At 47.1% G+C, this 16,850-nt stretch overlaps 1 protein-coding gene across 1 annotated transcript; it reads right to left on the bottom strand.

Moving 5' to 3' along the window:
* Window positions 1-4,956: 4,956 nt before the first annotated feature.
* Window positions 4,957-14,823, bottom strand: RAP2C (RAP2C, member of RAS oncogene family). The gene is made up of 3 exons (XM_041485015.1): window positions 14,295-14,823; window positions 12,250-12,569; window positions 4,957-7,448 (listed from the first exon to the last, which is right to left on the bottom strand). Exons 1-2 carry the CDS (start codon window positions 14,565-14,567, stop codon window positions 12,291-12,293), a joined length of 552 nt encoding a protein of 183 aa, XP_041340949.1. The 5' UTR covers window positions 14,568-14,823; the 3' UTR covers window positions 4,957-7,448; window positions 12,250-12,290.
* Window positions 14,824-16,850: the final 2,027 nt, after the last annotated feature.

Raw genomic sequence — 16,850 nt, 5'->3', positions numbered from 1 at the left:
GCACTCGCTGCTTCCACGCTCCCTCTCGTGGTGCTGTGGTGCCCCACAAGAAGCACGGAGAGGACTCGCTGTGCAGGGATGAGCAGGTCACTCCAGCACTCACACTTTCCAGCGTGCACCCGTGGGCATTGCTGTCCTTTCCTCCTTTTTCAGCTTTTACATGTTATGTAAAAATTATTACCAGGAGTGCAGAAGGCAGCTTGCTGTGAGCAAATACAAATGACAGCACAAGCTGTACAAGAAACTTAATACTGCCCTGACTCTGGTGATATCCAGAGCACTTTATCCCATTTTTGATATGCCAGTTGCACTGTGTTGTTGGCACAGCTATATAAAAAGCACTCTGTGATGTTTAATTCAAACAGGTCACTTCAAAGACATGAGAAAGCAATTTATGCAGCAAGAGAAAGCCTCTTAAATGTATTCAATCAAAGGAGCACTGATGCCTCCAAGGAGTTGGGCATTGCACAGCATTCCGTGATTTCCAGCTGGGGAGAGGAACCTCACCACACCTGTGCAGCAGTGCACAGCACTGGGCTGGTACCTTTATTTTTTGCTGTCCTTTATTTTTTCATGTTGTGGCTGGGCCACTTGCTGAGCATCAGGAAGGATCCTACAGCCAGTGGCTTTGTCTGAGGAAGCTGCCAAATGGAGTCTGCAATGCCAGGTGAATGCTAGTGGGAAGGACAGAGCTCTGAGGAACTATACTGCTTATTTTCAGGACAGATGAGGTTTCCCTCTTGGCCCAAGACAAACGACTCTGGTTGAGTAAGCCTTGATTACACCTAGACAAAGAAAGCACACGTTCTCCAGGTTCCTCCAGGCCAATGGGTCAGACTCATTCCACCTCATGGATCTTCACCCTGAGTTTTATTAACACTTCCCTCCCTGGCAGCCCCTCTACCCACCCTCTTTTTTTTCCTTTTATTCTTCCCCAAAAGACCCTTATCACACTTCAGTCCCACCAGGGCACACCAGATTCCAGGAATACAGCTCACAGCAGAGGGAAGGGCGTGTCAAAGCCACTCTTCACAGCAGGCAGTGGAGGACAACAGAGCAGTATCCACCTGAAACTGGGAGCTTGGTATTTTGTAGTGATCAAAGGTGATCCCCACTTCATGGCTTCTCTTCCAGCGCCTTCTGGCAGGTGGTGGCAGCTACAAGACAGACATATTTCCAAAACCAGGAAACATTCCTACATTGTGACTGTCCCAAGGTCTCAGGGGTACCCTCACAAAACCTTTCCAGAGTATTAAAGTGGCCCCCAAGAGGGAGCCATTCAGATGATCCTGTGCCAACAACTACTTCAGAGACAGCTGAAAGGAAAGGAATGCAGCTGGACACCCAAGCACTTCTAACCACAGCCTGATAATGGGCAGGCCCTGCAGCTAAAATCTTTCTTCTAACCTATTAAAACATCTGCATTACTGAGATTAGACCCAGAGCATTTGGCAAGGCTCTGCTAATTCCTGGAACAACAAATGGAAAATAATGACAAGATCAGTAATGTGACTGTGGTCCCTGCAAGGGACTTCAGAGATCCCATGTGACAGCCCAACACTCAGAGGCAGGAGCTACACTCACCTCACACACCCCTTCCTCCAGCACTGGTTATCCAGTTCCATCTCAGAAAATCCCTCACAACCCCACAGAGCTGCAAATTGCTCCAGCACTTACGTGTGCTCTGCGAGCAGCTTTCTCTCTTTTCCAACATAGATCAGCTTTCTGAAAATTCAGTTAAATTCTTCTTGTTTTTCCACAGAAGCCAGGCTGTTAAGAGATTACAAAGTCATTATTAATTTGAAGAAAAGGGATCTAAGATCTGTCCCAGCAGTAGGATGAATACCAAGCTGACGACTGCTCATCTTATCTTGCCAGTTCCCAAAAAGACAAGTAGCCATTCAGGAATGTCACAGACAGCAAGTTTCTCTTTTCTGGGCTGACCAAATAATTTAAAGATAATGTCAAGGCAGATCTTCTAAGTCAGCCTAGCGGCAGGAGAAATGAAACAATTTCTAGAAAAGCCAAAAATTTCCCAGAAAGCTGATTGTTTGCTTTACTGAGTTACAGTTACAAAACAATTAAACCTTTTAGTAGAAGCATGAGTCTTAAGACTGAACAAGTTACATTGTTGTCTCACAAATGTATGAAATACTAATCCTTTTTGTAAGTCTGAGAATTTTTCAACTTTATTATTTAAGTTCTAGTCCACTTATTTATTTACATGCAAGAAGTCCAATTTCAAAATAATGCTACAATGCCGGTGCATCTGATTCCAAGCAAGTCCAAGCACCTCCACATCTCTAACACACCCTTGCCCGTATGCCCACAGGAGGGAAGTGCTACAATTATGATTTTTCTTCCCAGGCAAGAACAATTGAGGTCAATCAGTAACTGGCAGTGTTGCTGAGTCTGAAATCCCATGCAAGTCTAATCACTGGAAATATGCTTAGGAGGAAGTAAGGCACTGCTAAGAGAGCTGTCACAGCACACTGAGGCTGAACCAGCAGAACACCAAGGCGCACAGACATGCCACAAACCAAAGAAGCAGCAAAACCTCCCCTGTGAGTGAATTTTACAGATTCCTAAAACATGAGAGACTCTCCGATCAATTATTGCAGTTATTGCTCCAGAGCCTTTGGAGGGACTTGAAGAAAACGGTTTTGAAGGAGAGCACCGGTGGCAAGTACGCTGATTCCACACTACATACATTGTTCCCCAGAGAACAAGGTTCATCCCCTACAGTCCTGCAATCAGCACGGTCACTGCCAGCCCAGCGCTGCCCTCGGCAGCACCAGCACACCGCTGCCAGCAGGACATCACCCTGCACAGAGCTGATGACAGCTCAGAGCCTCCTTCTCTGCTCCTCACAGCTGCATTGACCAGGCAGAGATAAAAGTGGCTATGTAAAACACCCAAAACCCACATTTTTCCCTTTCAGAGCAGAACACCGGGCCACGTCACCTCCTGGCAGAGCAGGCCCGCAGCCCCGGGAGCTGCTCGCGCTTCCTCCAGCGAGCCGTGACTCACCCGGCCCGGCACTGCCGGCCGCTGCCCCTGCAGCACAGATAACTCACACGGGGCAGCACGTACTGCTCTGGAACCCCTATCTCATTTTAATTAAGACTAGACACTTCCACCTAGTTTCACACTGTAATTACAGCCCAGCCTCCCCGGGCAGATGCCAGCGTGCAGCTGCACACGAGGTGTGGCCGGCGGTTCACGCTCCACCCTGGCAGGGTCTCTGTGCTGGCTGTGGGGTTTGTGTGGCTCTGGGGTTTGTGTGGCTCTGGGGTGTGCCCCTGTACACCCAGCCGGGCTGCAGGGCCCAGCTCTGCCCTGGGCACTGGCACAGTTACCTGTCACCCGTGCTGGCTGGGGGAGCAGGGTGGGGACAGGTCTCTTGCCGGTGCTGCAGCTGGCTCGGGCTCTCTGGTGGCTCTTGGGGGGACATCTCTGTCCTCTGGCTGCACGGGGAAAGCTGCAGGACACTGCAGGCACCTGTAGAGCAAGACCTGGTAGACCAAAGGAAAAGCTGCCATAAAACACTACATAAACAGCCCCAAAACCAGGCAGAGCAACATGACATTGCCACACCTGTTTAACAAAGGATGCTACACAAGCCTGTGCAGCAGCAACCGAGTTCACTCTCAGCACCAAAGACTTTTGAAAGATAATAGCTTAAATAATATTATTCCTTCCTTAAAATCCTCAACCCAGCCTGTATTACACTGCTTAACTCACATTACTCCCCAACCTACAAGTGGAAATAGGAAGCAGCTTCCTTAGCTACACTGAGTGCCATAAGGAATTGGGAGTATTGCTGCTGCATTCTGACTTTTAAACCACATGAGAAGTCAGACTCACACAGCAATGAATCCAGTAGTAACACCTCAAAGCAGACAGATCCTGAAGTGTCAGCTCCCACCCTCAGCAACACTAATGAGGGCAGGCTTCACCATCATCTCTCAGCTAGGTTAGGGAAGCAGATATTTCACCCAAAATCACTTAGAAGCACACCCTGCTCTTCTCTCTCATTTTCCTCTCGAGATGGAAACTACTTCTCTATTGCAGCAAAGGAAGTGTGAGCAGGAAGAAGAAACATCACAGAAATCTACCTACAAGATAAGGCTAATGCTGTTTCAGCTGGAGGAGGGGTGGTGAGCAGGCTACGTGGTTTTGCCTGCTGACACACTGCTGAGGACTGAAGGTACCAAGGTATCAACTTTTTCTCAACTTGAAATCACATTTTCCATTAAGGCACAGCTTTAGTTACAAACACAGTGCTAAAGGTCAGTGCCAAGACTGCATGTTCTGAGGAAGATGCACTTTTTGTTACAGGGCCCAGATGACAATCACTGACTTGGCCAATTCAGGGCTTTTACTGAGCATTTAAGATAATTGCTATCAAATAGCTTTGGGCATTTTGGTTTTCTGGAAAAATCTTGTGGCAGAGCTCCAGGAGCACTCACTCTGCCAGGGTGGTACAGAGATGTCAGCTCTGGCTGGAGGGCAGCTACAGACACTGCAAGGTGATGTCAGGACTTGTGGCCATCTTCACACATCTTTATGTGTTTCCTGCATGGAAACAAGAACGTTAAAGACTCACACAAGACAAACACAGATTTCTTCTGAACAAAGCTCCATCACACTGGCCTGTGAGGGGGCTGCTCTGAACTGGCCCCCAGCTCAGGGAGTGCCTGCCTTGCACAGGAAGATGATGCACAGCCCTTGCTCCCCTTCTCTCTCCTCTGAGCACTGTCAGCTCTACACCCAGCTGGGGCACAGCTGCACACCCTGCTCCCCCACACCAGGACTCCCTCAAGATAATTCAGATGTGGTGACTGCATTTAGAATAAAACCAGAACCTCAAAAACAACCCACAAAACAAAAAGCAGCAGCAGCTTGTCAGTGCAGCCACTCCAGAAGAAAGTGAACACAGACTACTCACCCTGGTTTGGTAATACAGGTATCTATTTTATTAAAAAAGTTACAAACAGGTGGACTGTAGGGTTGTCTTACAAAATGACAAGAATGAATTCTACTGGAAAAAACTTTTTACAAAGCATTATAGGTAATTGTTCCATTTTTGCACTTGTTATTCCAGATTTCACCTATCACTGATAAAGATACAGTACATTAGATACAAGATGTTAGGTTACATTTTTATTTGTAGAGCCCTACTGCAGTGATTTGAACAACTCCTAAACAGATGCCATAGTAAAGACAATACATATTGCATTTATTATTAGCCTCTTACTCTAATAAGCAACTTCACATGCAAACTATTGAGGAAGCCTAAATAAACTTTTGGTCCCTTTTTCCCCCCAAAGTGTGCTGAAGAAACCATCTCTCATTTTCCCACTCCTGTCACTCTAAGCTAGTTCAAGTTTAAGGTTTTTTTCATTTGTTTGTTTTTTTGTGGGTTTTTTTTCTTTTTTCTTTTTTTTTTTCTTTTTTTTTGCTGAGGTCAATGAAAATGAACACTGCTTTGAAAACTACCCATAGGAATGAACCACTGATCAATATCAACCAACTTTTTCCTTCTTAGACAAAGGAAAACTAGGATCTTTATGAATTACTTTCATATCCTATTACTTCCTTACAACCTACAAAAAAGATCAACAACCATCACTTTAAAAAAATCTAGTTTGAATACAAGGTTTGGTTTAATTCTGATATTAAAGTGCAAACCTAAGTATTAGCCTCAGCCTGTTTATAAAGTTTGTACAAACAGGAAAAAAAAACTTCAAGTAACCCCACAGAAAAAGAATCAGGTGTTTTAATAACCAGGCAGAAATCCTGTCCTCTTCTTTTCAGGATTCAAATTCAACACTGAATGTAGACACAGAATCTTTATTTCTGCTAATATTGTAAAGTCAGCCTGCATTATTACCAAGAAAACACATTAATATTGAGATACTGTACCGGTGATCTTTTATTGTTTTAAATGCCATCATCCACAATACAATTTGTGAGTTTTCAACTGCTTAACCTCATATATCCATCACTGCTTTTACTGGAGCTTTTCTCATAGATATTTAGCTATTACAGGGAAAGAATGTACATTTCTAGAAGCATGTTCAAATGACTAAAGCTGGGCTCCTAAAAACCTAGAACTTTGGTGCAGTAGGTGAGCTGCAGTTATTAAATTTCTGCAAAAAAAAAATTACACATTTTAAACCACTGCTAGAAAAAGCTCTCATGTATGCGACACGTTAATAGAGGTGAACAAAAAGATTTTGTCTGTTCTTTGTACATTTTCATTCTGCTCTTTATACCTGTGTTATTGTTAAAATTTTCAAGTATTCAGAGAAAATGTTGATCAGGTAAACAATAAGGAAGGCAATGGCTGTTTAAAGCACGCTTGCAGTTAGTATCACTGAAACCTGGTGCTTTTCCCCTTGTTACACCAACTTGTCTCTAATATTAAACTTGTTTATTGGGGAAAAAAAACCAAACTAAAAAGCAATTTGTGACAGTGCAAGAAAAATTTTAACAAATATTGCTTTAAAATATTATTCAGAAAGACAAATATTAGAAACTATAAAATGTAAAGTGATCGTATTTGCATTAGATTTACATATGCAGAGGTCTACTAGATGTCTCTTACTGTGCCAGGCAAAGCTGAGCTGACAGAGTAGGCATAGAGCCCATTTGAAGGATACATTATCCCTTTTCAAAGGCATAGAGAAGCAATTTGTAAACAAACAAGTTTAGAAACTCAGTAGAAGGAAAAGTGTGCTGCTGTTTTTCAATGCTACAATTGTCATGTTCAATTAAGAAACCCGAGATTGAGAGCAACATCAGCTGGAGACTTTCTATGCCATTCCAAGTATTCCCTACTGTCAAATCAGACCAGTTACAAACACATTGTCACAGCTGCATTTGCCACGAAAAGGGATATTACATCCATACAACAGAGTGCCTTCAGTATCTTTCCATGACACTGTCACACGTAAACAAAAAGTCTCAAAGAATGACCAACTACACTGTAGGAGAAAACCTTGCAAATAGAAATAAGCACTGATGCGAGGTAATATACAGAAGTAACCATTTGTTTAAGGCTCAACTTATTCTCCATTAAAACTCTCTTCTTTTAAAAGGCATTGAGTAGGTAATACTGAGTTTAAGTATTTAATAAATACAAATTCAGAATTGATTAAAGAAATCAATTAAAATATTAAAAATGAACTCTTGCATATTAGCCATTATATGAACTTAGAAAGCTATAAAAGGACTGATAGATAAAGAACAGATTTTAAAACTTATGGTAAACATGCTAAGCATTCTGATTAAGGTGTGTGGATCCTGGAGGCCACCAACCTTATGCACTTAGATGTATGGCAATGTGCTGTAATAGAGACAGGTTTACCAAGGCTCAGCTCTGCAACCTGGGCTGAAAGTTCTCCAAAGCAGCATCTGTGCAAGTTTCCTCTGAGTTTTATCTGCAATTAAAAAAAAACAAAACAAACAAAACAAAACAAAAAACAAAAACCTCATGAAAGCCAAATTCAATACATATCCAAAGTGAAAACAGCTCCTCCCCTGCCTGGAAGGGCCAGTTTTCCATCCTGAGCTCCAAAGCACTGTTTTCCACAGCAGCATCCCCAAATGCTCTACTAACTCTGCTAATATAAGAGGCAAGCAGGTAACAACCTATTGCTGTTCACTTTGTAACAGCTGCTGCTGTGGGATAGGAAATTGCATCTAAAGATCTGAAAAATCCAGGAAATTTAAGTTCTCTTGTACAGATGCACCAAGGCAGGAGCCAGCGTATGTGTAACACCCAGTAACATACACAATGGCTTTTGGCACAAGTTCTGGGAACAGAAAGGTGAGCCAGTTAACTCAGTTTGACACCTGTGTTCTCAGCAATCAGACCCTCTAAGTGACTCCAAAAAAAGCCCCTTAGCATTCAGACAGCCTCAGCAGGGAGAGCTGTACACCACCATCCTCAATCAAGCACACCAACATATTACTAAGGTGACCAAACCATCTTTGCATTTCAGATAACTCACTTGTAGCTCCCACAATTTATCTGCAGAGATATCCTAAAAGTCTTAGGCAAAGCTCAAAGTCTGTAGAAACCTGTCATATGTATGTGCATGTATTTCACTCTAGCTTGATCCATGACTTCCCAGGGATTCTGAGGAGCCTTCTCAATTCTTGAATTTCTCCAAATGAGTCAGGACCTTATGTTTCCTACTGCACCATTTCTTTTCAGCAGCTGATTTGCTCACAGCTAAGAGTGTGTCACCACAGAGTGCAAGGACATGGCCAGGGTTCCCCTTCTTGCCTAACAACTGGTCAACACTCAGGAGCAGCACTCCTGCCCTCGGGAGCCAACAGCCAGGTTTTTCTTGCTGGCTTGTATGTTTTCCAACTAACAGCAATTCTTTCCCAATCTGGTGAGATCACTCCCACCCCACACTCTGTTGCTGGTGCACAAGTTTTAGACAGAGAGAGTCCCTGTACTGTCAAAAGCAGCAAACCAACATTTAACTTCTAATGGGGATGGATTAGACCTGCTTAATAGATGTTTTATCTTTGCTTAGAGCACAGAAGAGGCAAACCATTTACAGCATAGCTCCTCATCCTACCAGAGTTAGAGCCACCCAAAAAACTTCATCTAAACCCAGCATTCAATAATGTGGCCAGCAAAGAATTGCTAGGAATAGCAAGAACAGAAAAATGAAGTAATGGTATTTTCCTCCACATGCCTTTCATCATCCTTGCATTTGCAGGTTAGGGACCTCCCAGTCCAGATTTGTCATCTTTGCATTAGTGTTTAGTTACTAAGATTAACACTACAGGATACCTCATCTGGCTTCATTTGCCTGTGATACTTTATACCTACTCTCTGGTCTCTTCTGTGAGCAGGCAGGAGAGAGGGGAAGTCAGACAATACAGTATAATACAGGTGTCTCTGTTGCACAGCCACATAGACCAGAAGACAGTACACTTTCAGTTTTTACTCCTAGAGAGGAATACTCCTCCTTCAACCTTGCTAATACCAGTTACTCATGAACACAGGGGACAGAAACCACAATCAGAATCAGTCTTTGATCCCAACCTTTAAGGTGTTACCAATCCTATTAGTATCAGAAAGTCTTTAGTGCAAAAGCACTGTACCAGGTACCATACTTTAAAGAAGATTTGAAATACAAAACAGTGTCATACTGAAAACTCAAGAGAAATACTGGAGCAAGGAACACAAAGCAGGGTCCTGGAACTCTCCCATCTCTGAATACAAGAGCAAAATGACAGAAGACCACTGCAGAAACACAAAAGAGGAGGTGGGAAACAGGATGTGAGAACAACACACATTTTTAGAAGGAACTCAGGGTTATCCTGACTATGCAGTTATGTTCCATCCTCCATCTCAGCCAAGGCAGCTGACTGGAACAACAGTTTAGCAAATGCTTCTCAAAATGTCATGAAAGAACCTACACATCATAGCTGACAGGCTGAAGTATCAGCACCTAAAAGAGGTTAAGTGGTACCTGAGAGTTAAAACTGACACTGGAACAGCCTCAGGCAGAGCTAGGCCCAGAAAAAAAAAAATCCACCCCGACCCCTCCTGGGTTTCGGCACCAGAACTGCAGGAACACAAACTGCTGTATGTACTGCTCTGTGAACCAACACACCCAGCACTCCTCCTGGACACAGCCAGGTTACAGAACTCAGAGATGATGATGATGATGATCCCAGGACACAGCTGTAGTTCAAGCCCAGATTTTCAGACAGGTGGTTCTACTTCCTCAGTTTCAATTTACCTAGGAGGGGTCACTCCTAAAGCAGAGGTCTGACAAGCAGCAATTGTTTCCTGGATCACAGATAAGCAGGATCACAAAGCTGATTAGAGCTATCACAAGACACCATCAGCACCTCTCCTACCAGAGCACATCAGACAGAAATTATCAACCAGCAAAGGCTTATGATAAAGTTAATGAGATCCTACATCTACTCAGTCAAAGAACAAGGATAGACTGGGAGCCAGGAAGAGGAAAGTACCCCAAAAGTATTAGCCTGAAATTAAATATACGGAACATGAAGCCTGTGAAAAGCCAGAATGAGTAATAAAAGTTTCAGACATGGTGAGAACTGGACTGAATGGGAAATGGATCAGGAAGGAAAGGCTTGTTTGGCACAGGTGATGAGACTATACCAGGCAGAGACAGCATTCCCCAGAAGCAAGGAAGCAGTTTGCTGCTAAAGGCTTGGGGTGATTGTCTAAGCCAGGCAGAAGGAAGGAGAGGAAATCTCTATCACAAAAGCTTAGATCCCCTGTCTCAAGACCTCACAAATACATAAGAATACAGATGTTTCTTCTGAAGCAAGAACGCGTTTAGGAAGCCACGAAATCTAGGTAAAAGTTATCATACAGAGGAATAACATGTGGCTGTGCCCCTTCCTCAATTTCACCTTTAAGATTAAATGTGCTTCTTAGTGCTAAATCCAGAAGCAGACAGGTTACAAAGCCTCCCTCAGAAGCAATCAATTCCAGAACTCTAAATTTCAAGGATGAAAGGCCTGATTTTGCCAGAGTTTAAGACAGTAACCTGCACAAGATGAACCACTAGTAACCCAGGGGATTGCCATATCCTTTGGCATGATACTTCTAGTCCACATAATCTTGTTTGTGAAGCTGCCTTAGAAATAGCTGCAACAATTCAGGATATTACCCCTGCATTACTCAATTAAAAAAAAAGAAGAAATTAATCTAAGAAATTACTGTCTAGAACTCCATAGACTCTGCAGGTGTGATTAATGTACAATGAAAGACTTTATTTGTATTTTCCTCTGCTCCAAAACAACAAGCTCCCTCACCTTTCAACAAGCAAATCTCAAACTTACACACACCTCGTACACAGTGACAGCAGCCCTTCCTAATTTCACAGAACTGGAGATAAAAACATAATGTATTATCTGTAGTGTGACAGTGCTAGGGCCATGAGCACCTAAAACTTGATATTTACAAAGCACTTTATAACAATCTCAAAGAGAAGCTTTGAGGCTTCACTCTGACCTTGCACTCAAGATTAAAGAGGATACATGGCCCAAAGCTTCCAGTAATAACCTATTTTCCCTCTTGTCACCCAGACACAAAAAGCTCCTTTGAGTCAAGCAAGTTACTAACATGGCAGTGGGAGTCTGAGCCTCAAGCAGTGCAGCTGTCAGGAGGGGCAGTTCCTTCCCCTGAGTTTCCACATCCTCCCTGATTCCTGCACTTGCTCTCGGAGATCACGAGTTGTTTGTGAAGGTCCAACAGACAACTGGAGGTCTGAGGGACCAGCTGGCTGCACACACAGCACACCAACGGTGCTTTGCAGTCTCATGGATAAGAGCCAGAGGTGAAACAAGACCTGCAACAGCTACAGGGGAAACAGGAGTGGTGGGGGTTCAGAACCACCTCATGGGAATGCACATCAGGGAGGAACAGACCCATGCACAGTCAGGAGGAAAAAGGTGATGAAAAAGACCACACACGTGAAAGGCCAAAGGCAGCGGTCTTGGAGGGAAAAAATTAAAATTAAAGCAACACCTGACACAGGGGAAGCCTTACAGAGAGCCCTCTGAAGGCTGGACTCCCATCACACCTCTTGTGAGTCACTGGGAAAGGAGAGTTGTGCACTGGGAAGGCATTTTACAGTGTGTTCTGTGCTCTGGAGATTTGAGATGAAGAGCACTTTGTGCACACCCTTGACTATCTCATGTGGGCTTCGAGCCACTTCTCACCACTCAGGGCGGTTCTCTTGCAAGAGAAACTTATTCCACTGATAAGGCAGAAGGGTACTGTCAGTTTCTGTACTACAGAACTTTATTTAACAAGCTCAAAGTCTTCTCAGTAGAACTACTGGGAAACTTGGTCACAATAATCCCACTGAACTCCAAGGTAACTCCCATTACTGGAAAATAATTCAGATACCAGCTACAAGAATAAACCCACAGCAACATCACAAAGCACTTATGCAGAATAACACAGCATCAAATACAGCACTAACAGTCAAAATAGGTGCAGATGAGATCATTCACTTTGTGTCATTGTAAAATTACTGCAAGCAAATGCAGCATTCCCTGACTAACCCTACTGAGGTAATACAAGAAGTCCATTTGACTCAACCATGTGCACAAGCTCCCATCTCTTTTGGAGGAAGGCTGCCTCATTTCAGACTCCCTGTCCCTTTATCTCTTACTGAAACACCACGCTTAGGCTCCTCAGTTAGTTATGACTGTTCCACCAACCTGCTCTGTATGGCCATGGTTGAGGTTTTTCTTAATATCTCTCACTGGACGATGCAAGTTGTACAACATTGATCTTGTTTTTCAGGCAGGGAGGCATAGTTCATTTGCCTGACGATCTCAGCAAACAGTTCATCCACCATTGTTTTGCTCTTGGCTGACGTCTCCATGAAGGGACAGCCCCACTCCTGAGCCAGGGCTCTGCCTTCTGCAGACAAGACTTCCCTCTCCGACTCCAGATCCACTTTATTCCCCACCAGGATCAGAGGGACTTTCTCGTATCTCTTCACCCGGACAATCTGGTCCCTCATGGGCTTGATGTCCTGGTCAGACAATCCATGGTTAGTACATGCAGGGAATCACATGGAACTGCTACACAACCACTGCAGAAACACATTTTAGGAACCCTCACGTGCAGCTGAACATTAAAAATACATCAGAAGACTTTTTAAACTCATAGGCTCGCAGATCTAGAATTCAGAGAAAATTTACTACCGATCACTAAGTTACTTCTTTTATATAAAAGCATGCACACTTTATGGAATTTACATGCCTTTACAAACAGAAAGTGACTGCTGTGCTCTCAGACAGTCGGTTCAGCCACAGGAGGGACGGTATTGCTGCTCTGAAGGCTGGTTTCAGCTTTCTGAAGAAGTTGTCTCAAGTCTAAGGACCTGTAACCCTAGCAGGGGCATGCCATTACACAACCATTTAGGAAGTTTGTGCTTAGTTTACAGCTTGAGAAAGCCATCAATTTAAATAAAGCCTTCTCCGTCCTGGAATGCTTAGAATAATTCATTGTGAACACATTTAATCACATGTAAGTAACCAAATTAGATGCTGTAAAGAGATTTTATTACCTAGAGATGCATTTATTCAAGTCTGAGCCGACACGGGGCGTTTACACTTGAAAGTCTGAGTCAGCCTCCTCTGCCCCCTGAGTGTTTTAAGTTGCTATCAGTACTACAAATTCTTGCATAGTTCTGAGACAAAGCAATCCCAGCGTTTGAAGTTTCCACTGTGTAAAGAACTGCAGAGAGGTTTACACCTACAGCCTTCAGAGCAAACACTACAGACAGACGGGAATAATTAAATATTAACAAGGTGGATTGCTGCACATCCATTCCTCAAATAATGAGGGCTCACCGGAACCCAAAAATCAGTGAAAATGAGAGCAGAAGCATCCCAATGTCACTGCTGTTGTTTTCCAAAGATAAGCATGTCTTCAGCTTGCACAGGGCTGTTTCGAGGCCTCTGCTAAGATAAGGCCCAGCCTTCAGCAGAAGCAAACAGTGGGGGTGTGCAAGGTCTTGCCAAGCAGCTGGAACACACCCAGCTCAGCAGCCCAAGCCAAGGCAGGAGCTGCAAATCCTTGCGCTGCACGGAGTGCTGCTAAACTCACTTACTGCCCAAAAACAAAGCCCCGTTTCCACAGGCAGCCTAGACCAGTTACTCGCTAAGACATTTCATTTTTCTGGAGAGTTTTAATAGTAGAAATCAAATCCAGACCCACAAATGATCGTGTATAGCTAGTTCTGCTCTCCAGTACTCCACCTACGCTGTGAGAGCATCGAGCTCGTGCTGGACAGGAATATATTTTGGGGGCAGGGAGCGGAAAATAGCAGCTCACTTAACAAGTCACAACTGCAGAACAATGAGACTCTCTTCAAGAGCAACTGCAGAAACATGCCTTTTAGGAAGGAGAGGGGGTTGGAAGGGGAAGTCTGGGTTTTAATATCGAGTGATTTCTTCACAAAAGGGGATTGCCAGGAGATTTCTGTTGGGGAAGTGGGAGCTAGTCATTGTTCTCCAGCACTGCGTGGGATTTAACAATGGTGGCACCCTGATAAGTACCTGCAAACCAAGCAGTTTTCCATCAGGAAGCAGGGCTGGTAAACGCGCTTTCAAGCTGGCATTTACACTTTTGGCCCTTCGCAGATAAAGCGCTTCCACGCACACGTGGCTACCCCTAAAACTTCCTCCTCGGCCCAGGCCTTCCCCGGGGCAGGGCCGGCTCCATCCGGGGACGGGACACCGGGCGAGGTTACCTGGAAGGACTGCTGGTTGACCAGGCTGTAGACGAGGATGAATCCCTGCCCGTTCTTGATGTAGAGGTCGCGCATGGAGGCGAACTGCTCGGTGCCCGCCGTGTCCAGGATCTCCAGCACCGAGGGGGACGAGTCCACCTCGATCTCCTTGCGGTAGAAGTCCTCAATGGTGGGGTCGTACTTCTCGATGAAGGTCCCGGTGACGAACTGCACCGTCAGGGCGGACTTCCCCACCCCCCCGCTGCCCAGCACCACCACCTTGTACTCCCGCATCGGGCCCCGCTCGCCGCTCCCGCCGGGCCCGGGCCTAGGGCAGGCGGCACCGCGGCCCTCGCATAGCCCCGGCCCGCCTCCGGTGAAGGGCGAGGCCTCACTGCTCCTGCACCGTCCTGAGGGGAGCGAGACCCCCGTCAGCGCCCGGCGCGGCCCCGGCCCCGCTGCGCTCCTTCACCGCCGCGCTCCCGCCATCGCCGCCCGGCCGCGGGACCCGCCCGCCAGGGCCACCCCCACCCGGAAGGGTTTTGCTGAGGCACCGGAGGCGGCACCGCCCCGTCGTCGGCCGCTCACTTCCGGCGTGCTGCGTCACGGCCCGCTCGAACTGCGCCCCGGGGGGGTAGGTTTGAGTGTGGCACCGAGGCACACGCGCTGTCACGGGGGACGGGTTTGAGTGTGGCACCGAGGCACACGCGCTGTGACGGGGGACGGGTTTGCGTGAGGCACCGAGGCACTGTCCCTGCCCGGCCCCCCAACATGGCGGCTTTAACGTGGCGGCCGCGGCCCCTCAAAGGGCGGCTCTGTGAGCGGCGCGTTGTTCCTCCACGAGGTCCTGCTCGGCACTCGATCACTTGAACAAACTCCATAACAAACTCCTCTTAGCTCCCTACGGGAAGAGACCCGCGGGGGAGGGGACCCAGGCTGTGTCACCGGCGGGTGTCGAGAGTGGGACACCGGCACCGCGGTTCTTCACCCCTGGAAGCCCGCTGGGCTGGCGACAAAGAGGGACACGAGGTTATCAGAGGGATGGAGCACCTCTAATGTGAGGAAAGGCTGGGAGAATTGGCTGTTCAGCCTGGAGATGAGAAAGCTTCGGGGTGACCTGATTGCCCCTTCCCTTGCCTGAAGGGAATTTACAGGAAAGAAGGAGAGGGACTTTACAAAAACGTGTAGTGACAGGAAAGGAGGAATGAATGGGTTCAGACCGAGAGTGTAGGTTTAGATTCGATACTAGGAAGAAAATGTTTTTTATTAGTAGTACAATGTGGTGAGGGCCTGGCACAGGCTGTGCAGAGAAGCTGCCCCGATCCCTGGCGCGTCCAAGGCCGTCCATGGCAGGGCTGACACCAGATCACCTTCCGTGTCCTTCCCAACGCAAACACTCCGTCATTCTGCCGAAGCTGTCACCTCTACCTGCAGGATTCGTGCCGTGCCTTTACACCCACAGCTGCCCGAGCCTCCCTGCCCGGCTGCCCCGCGCTTTTCCCCGTTCCGTGAACATCCCCCAGGAGCGGCCGGGGTTGCCGGGCTGGGCTGGGCTGGGCTGGGCTCAGCTCAGGGGGCTAGGCTGGGCTGGGCTGGGCTGCGTTCGGGGTGCTGGACTGGGTTCGGGGGACTGGACTGGACTGGGCTGGGCTCAGGGTGCTAGGCTGGGCTGCGCTGGGTTCGGGGTGCTGGACTGGGCTCGGGGGACTGGACTGGACTGGGCTGGGCTGGGCTGGGCTCAGCTCAGGGTGCTAGGCTGGGATGGGCTGGGCTGCGTTCGGGGTGCTGGACTGGGTTCGGGGGACTGGTCTGGGCTGGGCTGGGCTGGACTGGGCTCAGCTCAGGGTGCTAGGCTGGGCCGGGCTGCGATGGGCTGGGCTCAGGGTGCTAGGCTGAGCTGGGTTGGGCTGGGCTCGGGACGGGACTGGGTTCGGGGGACTGGGCTGGGCTGGACTGGGCTGGGCTGGACTGGGCTGGGCTGGGCTCAGGGCGCTGGGATGGGCTGGGCTCAGGGCGCTGGGCTCGGCTGGGCTCAGGGGGCTGGGCTCGGCTGGGCTCGGCAGTCCCACGGCAGTGCTGACAGCAGGTGTCAGCACGGCACCAGAGCCATCCCCGCCGCTTCCCCGCCACTGAAACTCCCCCTTGTTAAGAGGAAGCAACTAAAAAGAATCGACGTCTGTTTTCTCTCTAAAATAAAATCCCCCAGTCGCTTCAGACCCAACTCGATGATTCCCACCCCTAGGAGAAGCCGCCCTCCAATATAAACACATTTGTTTCTGCTGTTCCCTGCGGACTGCAGAATTTCAGCAGGCAAGTCTGAGGTGCTGGATTTGTCCCTTTCCCCTTTGCATCACCTGTTTGATTGCGAGTCCAGGGCAGACACAGCTGCCGCGTTGTGTCCATCCCGGGCTTCCAGCAGCCATAGAGAGGCGCCTGGTCGAGGCTAAAACCATCCAAAGGTACTGAGGAGGTGACTCTGCTCGTGGCTGTTTTCACAAACAGCTTTATTTTATTCACTTTCTTTCCACAAAGAGAACATGTCCATTATGGGAAAAGGTCAATGAGGACTTTTATCCT

The sequence above is a fragment of the Pyrgilauda ruficollis genome, unplaced genomic scaffold (genome assembly GCF_017590135.1).
Source record: "Pyrgilauda ruficollis isolate IOZ18807 unplaced genomic scaffold, ASM1759013v1 scaffold7, whole genome shotgun sequence".
Classification (NCBI taxonomy): domain Eukaryota; kingdom Metazoa; phylum Chordata; class Aves; order Passeriformes; family Passeridae; genus Pyrgilauda; species Pyrgilauda ruficollis.
Note: the sequence above shows the minus strand (reverse complement) of the source record. Positions and strands in the feature narration are given on the sequence as shown.